This window comes from Nuphar pumila, chromosome 17, assembly GCF_984573655.1.
Source record: "Nuphar pumila chromosome 17, dmNupPumi1.hap1.1, whole genome shotgun sequence".
Lineage (NCBI taxonomy): Eukaryota > Viridiplantae > Streptophyta > Magnoliopsida > Nymphaeales > Nymphaeaceae > Nuphar > Nuphar pumila.
The window spans coordinates 71,445,827-71,458,804 of NC_143265.1; the positions used below are offsets into that span (position 1 = coordinate 71,445,827).

The following is a 12,978-nucleotide window of genomic DNA, read 5'->3' on the forward strand; positions in this document are numbered from 1 at the left end:
AATTATTTGCGAAGTTCGTGAAATATGTAAAAACTTCATGAGTTTTTTTTGAGATGTTTCAAAGTTTGAGAGTAAAATGAGGTTCACATAAAATTATTTACAAATTTAATGGTTGACAGATTACTTGACCCAATCATTGGCTGCCTCATCCCATACCTGCTCCCTCCTTTAAAGAGGCATGATCCGGTGTTTGAGGTTAGCATTTGGAGCAGTATCACCTTAGAAGGTGTTATGCCCCGAACATTGGATCTGCTCTATCGTTTAAAAGAGGGCCCCATACCTCCCCAATCATCTACCGCACATCATTTGCTTCGTAAACACTTGGCCTAATCACTGGATCAAACCCGGCTACTGGTACAAGGGATATAGTCTTATGTCATTTTCTTAGACCCTATAATAAAGTCAAATTGGTTGAGAGAAGATGAGGATAAACAATCGGAGCAACACTTCTTGTTCTGTTTCGTAAGATACCTTTCAAGATAAGATAAGAGGGCATAAAATGAATGAATCCCAATTGGAGAGAAAGCTGCACACCGAGCATGCAACTACCCATGTAATCATATCTGAATTTGCAGCCCTATCTAAAGAAAGTCATGAATATGGAGGTTGAAACGAGATCCCATGGAAGCAAGTCTCGTATTCAATGGCATGGTGGAGACCAGAAAACAAATTAATTTTTTCATTCTACAACCTCCCACAAGAGGTGTCCCCTCTATCCAAATGGGATCCAATGTAGTGCATGAGCAGACGAATTTGGCTTTCATCAATCTCAACACCCATGAGGCAGCTCAATTGGAGGGGCCCTTCTCAGAGGATGAACTGAAATCGGCCTTGGAAAGGGCTTCCAGGCTGGACGAATTTCCAACCCATTTTTTTTGGTCCACCTCCACTTGTAAACAAGACCTAGGTGAAATGGTTCAAGAATTCTTTTGAAACGAGGTGCTCTTAAAACAACTCAACATGTCCATCCACATCTAGGTTCCTAAGAAGCAAAATGTGTGGACGTATCACATTTCAGACCCATATCCCTACCCGGGAGACCCAAAAAAATAATTGCCAAGCTACTCGCTCTACGTTTGGAGGTTTTCGTTTTTTGGATAATACAAGGAAAATACCCCTATCATCGATGACACATTGGTTAGCCTCCGGTTGATAAAACTCATGAGGTCCCCCTTGCCCACTAGAGAGTAAACTGAACTTTGATCTTGCAGCAAGGGATGCCACTTGTGGGTTTCAAACTTGTGACACCCTGTCAACTTGGTGACATTCACAAGTTGCACCTACCTGATGAGGGGCATTCAAAGGAGGTTTTGCCAACAAGGATTACCTAGGAGCAAATTCATGACTGGGGTCTTCTTACTAACAAGAGCATCCATTCTCTCCAATAAAAAATAAAACTACTTTCATTCTCGAAATAGACATCCACAAAACATTTGACTCAGTCAACTGGTCTTTTCTTCACCAATGCATGAATGATATGAGTTTTTGGTATTTTCTGAGTTTTTGGTCTTTCCTTCACCAATGGGTTAATTTGCTTAACAATATCTTACACAATAGTGGTCATCCGATCAGTCTAAACGTCGTAGCCAAATCAATCTATAAAAAAATAAATTTGCAATACAACATTTAACCTTAAGAGTACTTGAGTAAAATAAACACATTATTAAATAAGTAATGTTAGCATACAATATCACCAACATTTTGATTAGCAAGATCTGTAGACCTCAAGAAATTATACAATCTAAACTCATTTGCATTCATATCTATTTTCCCAAAAAACTCGATGATAATTTCCCCAGTTGACAGGAATTAAGATGTGGACCATAAATCAAGTTTAAAATCATTGTGCAGTTGAAAATTTATGTTATGTAAATGTAAACATTAAGCATACCTTGTCACATTCCCATAATGAATACAATAACTGGTCGATTTTCAAGCAATTGAAAGCCCCTTATCAATGTCTTGGCATTTGGAACATTTATTATGAATGTCAATGTTTATCAATTAGTTTCTATTAGACGATAAAAAAACAATAGAAATATCTCTTTTGAGACTCAGAGAAATACAAAGTATAATAAATGGTCTTTGGTAGTCTAACGTCCTGCTTGCATTTGCTCTATATGATACTTTTGGAGTCTTTCTATGAATTTTTCTAAGTGTTACATCATCCAAATAAGTAAAACATTCATATTAGATTTAAATGAATATGTATACAAACCAAACAACATGTGATATACTTACTTCACTGACCAACAATGTTTCTTCTTTGAACAAAAACACTTCACTATATTTTGGTTGTTGCATATTTTCTTTATTCTCATCACCTTGTTTTCATCGTCAATTGAAATTGAATATCAATGCGTACATGTAAGTACTATTGGTTGTAGACAAATACAACTTAAAATGTTAATAATTATACCTCAACTACCTAAATTATATCCTTCCTTGGAAGTGGAGATGGGGATGACATTGGGGCTGATGACGTAATATTGCAGGCCTTTCTTATATCATGTGTATACGTAGTACCTTTTGTGAGATACCTAAGATATACACAACAAACATAATACATTGAACTAGTTTAATGAAAAATACTATAAATTACAAATAAATAATTTATTAAAAACCACAAGCTAAATATTTTTTTTAAGTATGTTAGCTATCTAATTTTTTAGAACACTTATACCGGAGAATCACTGACTCTTCTGCATATCCGATTTTATGAGACATCATTGCTACAAATTCTTTATAGTTGTTGTTTTTAGAGACCAATATAGATCTTCAAATAGGTTGATCAGTGCTAAAGTAAAGTACCCCTACCGTTTTATAAGTCATTATAACTTTCTACACCAACCACACAATGTATCATTCAGTTAGCAATAACCATTCAAAAAACTAACCCACAACAACCTTTATAACCCTTATTCAATGTTTGTGCACAATCAACCTCAACCACATCTAACTAATTGAATGCTTGTGCATAATCAACCCTAACCCCAATACACTAAGACAAAACCACTGAATATTAAGTACAAAACAAGCAAACTAACATAAGCAATTTTGAAGGGGTTGCCAAGACCTTGCAACATGTAACGAAGGATGTGATTTGACAAGTGAGGGAGCATGTGATGTGCACTCTCAATCACTTAGAACACCCGATGGTAGCTAGATAGAGGCACTTGAGACCCTGGGACCCCCTCCAAGTAGATGGATAAAGGTTAACATCCAACATATCTTTTAAGACAAATGGTATATAAGGTACACTCTGTGCACTCCAACATGTAATATAGTGAAAGCATGATGTTTTTCCATAATAAGAAGTTGAAAGATAGAGAATGGTCAACATGGTAAAAAAATATTAAAGAATACGAGAGTGGAAAGGAAAGTCATCATAGAAACAACTCGAATGAACGCGAGTATTATAACCCTTGGAAGGAAGGGAGCTAAGAGATGAGTTATTTATAGACCTATTACATACTTTGTACAATTTTAATAAGGTTAACATTGTCTATAGTTATTGTAAAGCTCACTTTTTGGTTAAAAAACTAGCAATTAGTGAGTGAGAGAATGACCAAGATTTGAAAGGATCAACCCCAAGACTGGCACCCATTGACATAAGGATGATTTTTTGTATACATATCATAAGTATTGGATCATTGAAAGGTAAGGGTCTGCCCAACCCCAACTTATCTATAAAAAAACTAACAAATATATATATATATATATATATATATATATATATATATATATATATATATATATATATATATATATATATATATATATATATATCTTTGCAAAAAAACCTAATCATAGTAAACCCTAAACAATAAATCTAATACCAAATATTAAATAAAACAGAGTTACATAAATAAAATATTCACAATAGAAAACCATACCTAATACATTCAAAACAACAACCAAACAAAAACACTACAGGGTTATTAACTGCTCATGTCTATAAAACAAAAGTTTGAAAACAACATTAATCGCCAAAATAAAGCAAAAAAATAAATCTAGAAAGTCCACAAGCATCAAATTAAGCAAAATACTTTCACAAGAATCACCGAAGAGTACAAAAAAAAATGGTTAGGGCTCTAGAGGAAAAATGGTTATCGCTCTTTTCACATACAAACAGAAAAAAAAATGAACACAAACACCTATATATACTGGTAAAATCACACTTTAAAGTGGAATCTCGCGTCGCCTAAAGTCGACAAAATGCTAAAGTCCATGAATTTCACAAACTTTTCATAAATTCTGCATCGAAAGTAGAATTTCACAACTACCAACGTGAAATTCTTGACGAAATATCCAAGAAAGAGATTTTTGCAAGAGGATTGCAAAAGCAAGGAATTTAACATGGGGGTTGCAAGGAGAAATTTTGCCAACGAGGCAGAAAAGATGTGCACGTTCATTATGAAAATCTACTTTGTGAGGATGTAAAGTAGTCATTTTCACATTGTATATTGTGTAAATTTCATGATTTTTATGAAAATATCATACAAATTTTGTTTATAGTGAGTTTTAGTGAGAATAGGAGAGCGATACGACGTAATGCACAAAAATCAAGAGATCAATTTATGCTAACAATAAAAAGGTCTTTAAAAGTTAGAAACCTACGAAATAGGACATTAGGCAGATTTCAAAATTTTTGGGCATTTGGGGAAACACATCAAATTTGTCATACAATATCATCATTTTTCAATTAAATAGCGACATGAGGCACAGATGTTTTTTTTTTTTTCATTTTTTAGTTGTTTTTCATGAAACGAACCTTAAGATGTGATCTACATTTTTTTTAGTAGAAATTGGCTCTTAGATAATTTGATTATGACCCAGGTAGGCTTTTATAAGGCTTGCCTTACAATGTGTGGTACTTTCCAGGATCTTATTTTTTTAACGAAAAAACATGATCCAAAAGCTGGTTCCCACTATTTTGAATATGCTGAATCCAACCATGAAGTCAGACTGGATCAAAACAACTTATGTCGTGGAGATCCAGAGGTGTTTGTACTTAATAATGGCAACATTACCAAATGTTACCCCTTTATAACTTAATGTTTTCTTAGTGTTTCTTATTCTTTTGCCTTCAATTTTTTTCTTCTTTATGTTTCTTTTATTTATTTCACAAATTTGAAAACCATGTGTTTGCATCTCTTGCTGCAAGAACCTAAGCTGGGAGTACTTCTGGCGGGCAAAGGGAACATGGGATTTTTACACAAATGAGCTCGCAAATGAGTGATTTTATCTAATTATCCAAAAAATAAAAAAGGTATATGCAACCTTCGTAAGAGAACTTGGAGTTGATATTTTCTTATGTTTTTTTTGTTATGGTCAAATCCCATACAATTTCAGACAAATAACTTGACAAGTGTGTAAGAAGAAAGATTCAGTCACTTAGGATACTAAAAATAAATAATTTATTGATAATATAAGTTCTCTTTTTGCCTCTCCTTTCTAAAGTGTTAATGATATTCAATATCCTATTTGACCAATCTATGGGAAAAAAAGGAAAAAGTAACATGTACCTGAGAAAGAGAAATTATTTTAGGATAGAAGAGGATTCCACAAGCGTAAATATTGATATACTAAACAAATTCTAGTGCAGTAATGTTTCATTTCTTCTGAACTAGGTGATCCTTTTTCATTAAAAGACATTTCAGCTAATTTAAAAATGTACAGTAAGCTTCCAATGAACTTTGAAGATTTGTATATCCCATCTTAAAATTAAACCCAATATTCAAACTCTCCAAAACACACCTTAGAGTTTGTAGTGCAATTGCAGTACAAATGTGCAATAATGATAAATACAGAGGTAGATACTAGAAGACAGAAAGGTTTCAAGACTCGGCTATGACAAGCATATGCAGCAAAAATAAAAGGATGATGAAAGGGTTCAACAACCTAAGTTCACAACACACCAAAACCTTTTTAAGTTCTGCAAAATCAATAAAATAATATTGGCTACTTTCAAAAAAGGACTAGATTGATGTGTACAACTAGAGAGAGAAAGTAACTGGGATCTCTACATATCCCACTTGTTTCTCTTGTGCTAAACAAAACTTATTCTGAATCTCTGATACACTCGGTCATGCCACTCTCAAACCTCTACGTTTAGGGCTTCTTTCTATGGGCTGAGAAATGGCCTTTCTTTTTCTTGCATTACTACTTTTATTAATTTCATTGGATCGTTGGGACTTCAATAGATGAGGATGAATCTTTTTCATGTCGGATAATTGCACAGGTTTCAACAGGAATTCTTCTGCTCCACCTTCCAAACATCTGTTGCAATTTATGAAGAAAGAGTCAAATGGAGAATGAGGAAGAATTATTGATATCTTAAAAGTTAAATGAATTTTCACAATTATGATCAGATTTCATAAATATTATTCCTAGATGTAAGGGGAGGCATGCTTTTTCCTCAAAAATCTGAGGGATCTATAACGTTTGAGATCAAGGACTAAGACCTCAACAAGATGCTAATTAATCCAAGAATATATGGAAAGTATTTAAAAGGAATACTATTTTGTCTTGCTTGAAAAAGTATAAAATGTCATGTGATTAGGATATTCAGAATCTAGGAAAGGCATTTTCACACACACACACACACACACACACAGAGGTATGTATGCATCCATGCACACAAAGTATAATGATTGTTTCTCTCAGAATCGAAAATTTTGTAATTTTACACAAAAGGGAGCAAAGATGGCAACCATTAAGCTTGAATATGGAAGATCATAGCAAGTTGAATTTCAATATAATGATAGAGGTAGAGTATGCAGATAAATTTTTTTTATTTACATGGAGAAACCGCCCCCAAGATGAAAAACCTAGCCACAGCCACGCTGGCTCTGCCTGTTGTACTTATGATCACTGTCTTGACAGGGTAAAACCCTGTGTAATAACCCCTTGCCTCCAGGGACTCGCCACGCTTCAGCTTACACAAAGTAGTGACGTCCATGGGATTTGAACCTAGACTGCCTGCCTAACGGCTTAGGCCTCATCCCACTATGCCAAACACCTTTAGGGCAGAGGATGTAATTAAAAAAAAAGAATCAAAGCCTTTGGGAAAGGTAATTTTTTTTTGAAGCCTATTGTTTGCGATACTAAAACAAGGCAAACAGAGAAAATGACATATGTATTTAATTCTGATGAACAATAATCTGAACAACATTCAACATAAATATATACAGTTGTGTGTTCCTCATAGCCCCATTCTTGTTAGGTCTCAGTAGGTCCATTACAAAGTTCATATTGTAGGTATTTCTTGCTTAATCTGAACCTCTAGATGTATTTATCATTGCTTATTTACTAACAACATGCTTTAGATTGACTGAATTTAATGAAAAACGCTTGAATCGCTTTTGTTATTAAGTATTCGTTTAATGTAAGCCTTGATTTTTTTATCTCTAGAAAAACAATGAAAAAATCCACTTATTTTAACACATTTTCTTTTGAGTACACTAACACATTTTCTTTTGAGTACACTATGATATGCACATCTACAAGTTCATATTAGGTACAAAACACAAACTATATATATAGTAGACCTAACTAAAACTTAGGGATGGTCAGGAGGCAAATAATCACCCCCAAAAACCTATAGGTGAGCAATCAACCCATTAACCCAAAAACTAGTCCAAAATATGTATCCCGAGCGACTACATAAACTCGTATAATCTCCTAATTGGAAAGACAAATAAAAGAGACTGCATCATCACGTAGCAGAGGCAGATGATCACCTGATTACAAAGCAATCTTGACCAATTTGAATGAGCAAAAGAATTTGGTTGGCCACTATATATGTAGAGAGAGAGAGAGGGAAATGGGTAGGTGCTAAATTGATACATAATAAATGGGTTTTTCTGCCCTTTTGTTATTTTTTTCAAAGTTTTGACCCCATAAATGTGTTGGGCATGGTCGATTTATGAGGAATCCACACTTGGATCGTGTGTTTTGGATGAAAAATGATATTTGGAGCCTAAAAAAATTACAAAGATTTTGGACCGTTGATTTTTCGAACCTTATAAAAACTCACCCATGTGTCGGAATGGGACACTTCATGAGCTGATCTCTATAAAATCATCAAGTACACAGATTACATCTGTACGAATTTAAAAATAAAACGAAAAACTCATTTAGCATATATCATTTTGCACCTCTCTCTCTCTCTCTCTCTCTCTCTCTCTCTATATATATATATATATATATATATATATATATATATATATATATATATATATATATATATATATATATATATATATATATATATATGAGAACTCATGTGTGAACCACTCTTTTCATTATTTTTTTGTTCTTTTCTCTTGAACCTAACCATAACCATGTAGATGTGATCTACATATTTCGTTTTATAAGAAACCGCTATTGAATCATCTAATTTTGATGAGTAAACTAGATTTTCTTAAGGCTTTAAAATCAATGGCTCATAATCTTCATAATATTAAAGCATTCAAAAATGGTATTTTTTCATCCAAAATACACGATTCAATGGCTTATTCCTAGCAAATTAGATTTCATGGGAGTCGCCCCTTTGGGCAAGCCCCAACGCATGACATAGGCCCCCTGAGGCAGGGGTTCTAGCCTTGAAGTTTTACGCCGACAGTAGGTACGGTAGGCTGAGCCAGCATGATTAGGTTTTGGTGCAGTGTTTCTTTGGGACATAGGAGAAGGATGCACGGCAAAAACTATGAACTAAGAAAGAAAGAAAAGAAAATCACCTGGTGATTCTCGATGGCACGTTTTCAGATGACATAACCACGACAGGGATGTCTTTCCGGGAAGATTCCTAGGAAAATTAACACATGCGCATTCACATGAACTTAGTAAATCTCCATTGATTGAAAAAGTAGAGAAAAGGCTAGGGAGTATGGATTTTCTTTACCTTGATTCTCTTGAGTAATTCATAGCCGCTCATCCCAGGCATGCAGTAATCTGTGATTATTAAATTCACTTTCACGTCCTGCAATTACCGAAATGTTAGTTTTTTTAAAATGCATCAGGCGCCAAAACTCTATCATTTTTGTGTTACTAATAATGAAATATAGAATTAAAAAAAAATTACATGATTTGCTTAAAAATTCCAACTTCTTAGGTTTCTTGGATGAAACAGTGGCATTGGTGATAAAATCATGTATAAAATATATTTTTAAAACTCGTAAATGCATTCATTGTTTTTCATTCCTTGATGTTAAAGTAAATTTCAGAATCTGCATTTTCTCTACTTTTTTTCCATATCATCCTATTTAAAGTTAGAAAAGTTTCCGTACCTGTCTTTCGCAAGAGGAAGAACCCATGTCATCCATCAAACCCAGAAATTCTAGAGCCTTACTTCCTGATTCCACGCTGGTAACTGAGACACCAATATTAATTTCAGTGAACAAAAGTATTAGTACCAAAATATATACTTTAAAAATATCAGGGTTAAACGAATTCTTTTTTTTTTTCCTTTAATTTGACCATTCTATTAATGACTTGAATAAATGCATTCTTAAAAGAAATAAATAGTAGAGCATCGAAAAACTTGACCTGCACAAACAGTTTTACTTGAGTGATCATTCACTTCACTTATCATAAATCAAGACTAGCATGTCTTAAAGTACAGAACAGAACATTTTTCTTTTGACAGTAAATGAATCATTTTGTTTTTTTTTTCATATAATTTACCATTCATTCTCAAACCAATAGAAATTAGATTTTCTTGGTAGGATGAAATCTACTTCACTACGGATAAAGCGTTATTTGCTTTGGCTTATGATGTAATTCTTCTTTTATTGATGTATGGTCACATCTTTGAAAATGTGAAACCAACGTGGGGAAGCATGTATAAGCTGGAAAGCACCAAAGTCTCCTACTGTTGGGATCTGATACACAGGTAATATTGGATAGGTTGATATTAGAAGGAACGTTAGAAAGTCCAAGAGTTCCCTAAGAAAACCAATTATAATTTATTGTCTTATTAGACAAGACGAAAGACCAACAGAATAGCATACCCAAAACCATCTCTCTCTCTCTCTCTCTCTCATGAGAATGGAGAATAAAAGAGTACCTTGGTATGAGGAAACAGTAAGAAGTTTCTCCAAGAGTTTCCTGTCTATCAGGCTATCATCTACTGCTAGAACATGAAAATGGGTGTCGCAAGGACCCTGCTGCTTTTCCATGGAAAACAGTTCTCCTCCTCCTCCTCCTTCTTCTCCTTCTCCTTCTCTTATTCAAGTTATCTTCTTTGGTGAGATTTATGTGAATGCATGAAGCTAGGGGATAGGCGGATGGGTATTTCAAATAGCCCTTTATTGGCCACTTTTTTTGGAAAAGAAATGATGGGAGTTTGAGTCGGTGGCAAGCAATCCTTCTTGATCTCCTTGGATTTTCTACACCGTATCGTACAGCGATTGATGGTCGCTTCAGCCCCTGCTTTTCCCTTTCTTTTTTTTCCTCTTAATATTTGAATATTAATTGACGCATCTTAAAGTTCAGGGAAAAGTTGACATGGAAGTGAGTGAGACGTCTCAACCCTTATGTTACACTAAAATTTCTATCATGCCTATGTCAGAATCCAAGGTTTTGGAAGCTAATAGAAGGCAGGTGCAATTGTCAAGTTTTTTTTTTAATAATTGTGTGATTAGGTGATGTCTTAATATGAGAACCATCGGGAGGGGTGTGGTCTGGTCATAGGTACCTTTGTCCAGAGACGTACCGTGGACACTATTTATGCTCATGATGTGCTGCATCTGAGGCCCCTCTTTGTGTGACCAGTGACCACCTCATTCTTGAGTGGGACCTGCACATGCCATTCAGAATCTTTCAAGAACAGCACGGCAGGTTTGTGCTGTAACTGCCTTGGATGTTCTTAACAATTAGGTCATGGACTCATGAAGGACCCTGTCACCGTGGTCTCCCAACGGTTGCTTCAAAAGTATCCCCTCCTCCTCCTGCCGACCTAGCCCTAAACAACAGTAAGGTCTCAAAGAAAGTTACTAGGAACTTTGTTCATAATCTGGAGTACGACATTTTTCAAGCGGACTTACTTTTTAAACACACACACACACATATATATATACAGAGAGAGAGAGAGAGAGAGCAAGCAATTTTATTAAGATGTTCAATATCTACGTATCACCAACAGAATCCATTGGTCCATGGACACTAGGCGGGACTCATGAAGAACTTTAGTAGGCTTTGTTTGGGAGCTATTGTTAAGAGGGGGAGATGAGAGAGGTGATGGGAGTGTAGATGAAAATGAGTGTTGGAATTTGGTTTTTTTTTTTTTTGGGGAGGGGGGGGGGGGATAGTTCAAGAGAAACCCACCACACATTGGCTGGCCTCCTGCGGGTAAAACCCTTGAGGTCTCCCAAGCCCACCGGGAAATACACACCCAGCTTCGACCTTGCGGCAAGGGACGCTACATGTGGATTTTGAACTTGTGACATCCGATGGAAATAGAGTTGTGAGACTATGTCTTCATGCAGGCCATCTGCATTTTCATCTCCCTTCAGTGGTGTTTGAATTGCAGTTTGTCAAACTCAATCCAATATGGCCTTGAACATGAAATGTAAATAATTAGGAAGCAGACTGTAAGGACTTGTTTGGATGCACTCGTTTATCCTGAAAAGCGGGATATGTTGAGATCTGGAACTATGGTGCAGGAAGTGGCGGTTGCAGAGGGGTTACTTTTGTCACTTCCGGGATTGAAAACCATAAACGGTCAAACCTAAAGGATTGTGTCAGAAGTAGGTGTCAGTAATTCGAATGGTGAACATGAAAGGTGACTAGTCACGTCCATGCCGGTTGCGATCAAACACGGACAAAGAAGTGCACGACAATGGATTCTATCCTTTGGACTTTTCGCTACGTGGGTCCCACTGATCACGATCGTATCACGCTTCATAGATTTTACTGTGCCAGATTATTAAATGGAGTTTGAAAAATTACCCAAGTAATTACATCCTTTTATCTACTCCAAGGGGTTGCCTATAGCTAAGGGTGTCAACGGGCCTGGTTTACCCGGACCCGACCCGGACCAAACCCTATAGGGTCCGAAAAATAAGAAAACCCGATTAAGACATGGGTTCGGACCTGAAAGTCCGATTAATATATGGATCCAGGTATAGTTTGTGAAATTTTATACCTGACCCAAGTTTTGATTAAGACCTGCAATTTTTCAATGTAAAAATAAATAAAAAATTTATTTTACCAGGTATGGTCTAGGTCTGGTTCATGTAGTTCTTATCGGGTTCGGGTATGGCTTCTCTTATAGTAGACCTGATTAGACTCGGGTCCAAACCTAATACCGTACCTGAAAATCTGATCCAAGTCTGGTTCCACTTGGTCTGATCCAAACTCGACCTGTTGACACCCTACCTATAGCCCACTTGGTCTCATACTCGTAGATAGAAAGGTCTTACCCTACCCTGACTTCAAATTCCTATGTGGGTGCCCCCGTTCTGCAAGGCGAAACAAGAGGCTCTTTAGGGGTAGAAGAAGGCACCCATGGAGTTTTTTTTTTTATGAAAGGGAAGCTGGGGTTAGGCAGACTCCTACCAATTATACAACGATACCATTGGGATTTAAACTTGCAACGTCCCAACATGAGGTGACATGAATTAGCTGTTCCTACCACACGAGCAGATCGGAGCCCCCCGTTGGTGGCGTCCATGGAGTTTTATACCTTCGGAACGGTGACCCCACAAGCTAAGACCAATGTACAGCCAGGAATCGGATCACATTTGTGATTTCTTCATGTAATAAACAAAAAAAAAATCTACATTATTTGATTTCAACAAAAACAAACAAGAAAGTAACCCTCCATCGGATCTTGATTGCAATTTTCTCATATTTTAGTTCAAAATTTTGAATCTTTCCATGTGTGTTCATGAAAACAAATAGTCATGGAAATGACCAGTGTGGAATAATCAAAGTGATTTGATGAAACATCATGGGGATTTTCGTCTGTTT

General features: G+C 35.8%; 1 protein-coding gene across 1 annotated transcript; it reads right to left on the reverse strand.

The window, feature by feature from the left end:
* Positions 1–5,640: 5,640 nt before the first annotated feature.
* LOC149812175 (two-component response regulator ORR9-like) lies at positions 5,641–10,184 on the reverse strand. The gene is made up of 5 exons (XM_089992996.1): positions 10,073–10,184; positions 9,294–9,376; positions 8,909–8,986; positions 8,745–8,812; positions 5,641–6,282 (listed from the first exon to the last, which is right to left on the reverse strand). The coding sequence occupies exons 1-5, from the start codon at positions 10,182–10,184 to the stop codon at positions 6,090–6,092; spliced, it is 534 nt and encodes a 177-aa protein (XP_089849122.1). The 3' UTR covers positions 5,641–6,089.
* Between the last annotated feature and the right edge of the window lie 2,794 nt (positions 10,185–12,978).

Coding starts and splice junctions, on each gene's coding strand:
- LOC149812175 (XM_089992996.1), bottom strand. CDS start 10,184: ATGGAAAAGCAGCAGGGTCCTTGCGACACCCATTTTCATGTTCTAGCA. Junction 8,987..9,293: donor CTTCCTCTTGCGAAAGACAG/GTACGGAAACTT, acceptor CGGTAATTGCAG/GACGTGAAAGTGAATTTAAT. Junction 6,283..8,744: donor GTGCCATCGAGAATCACCAG/GTGATTTTCTTT, acceptor AAATTGCAACAG/ATGTTTGGAAGGTGGAGCAG.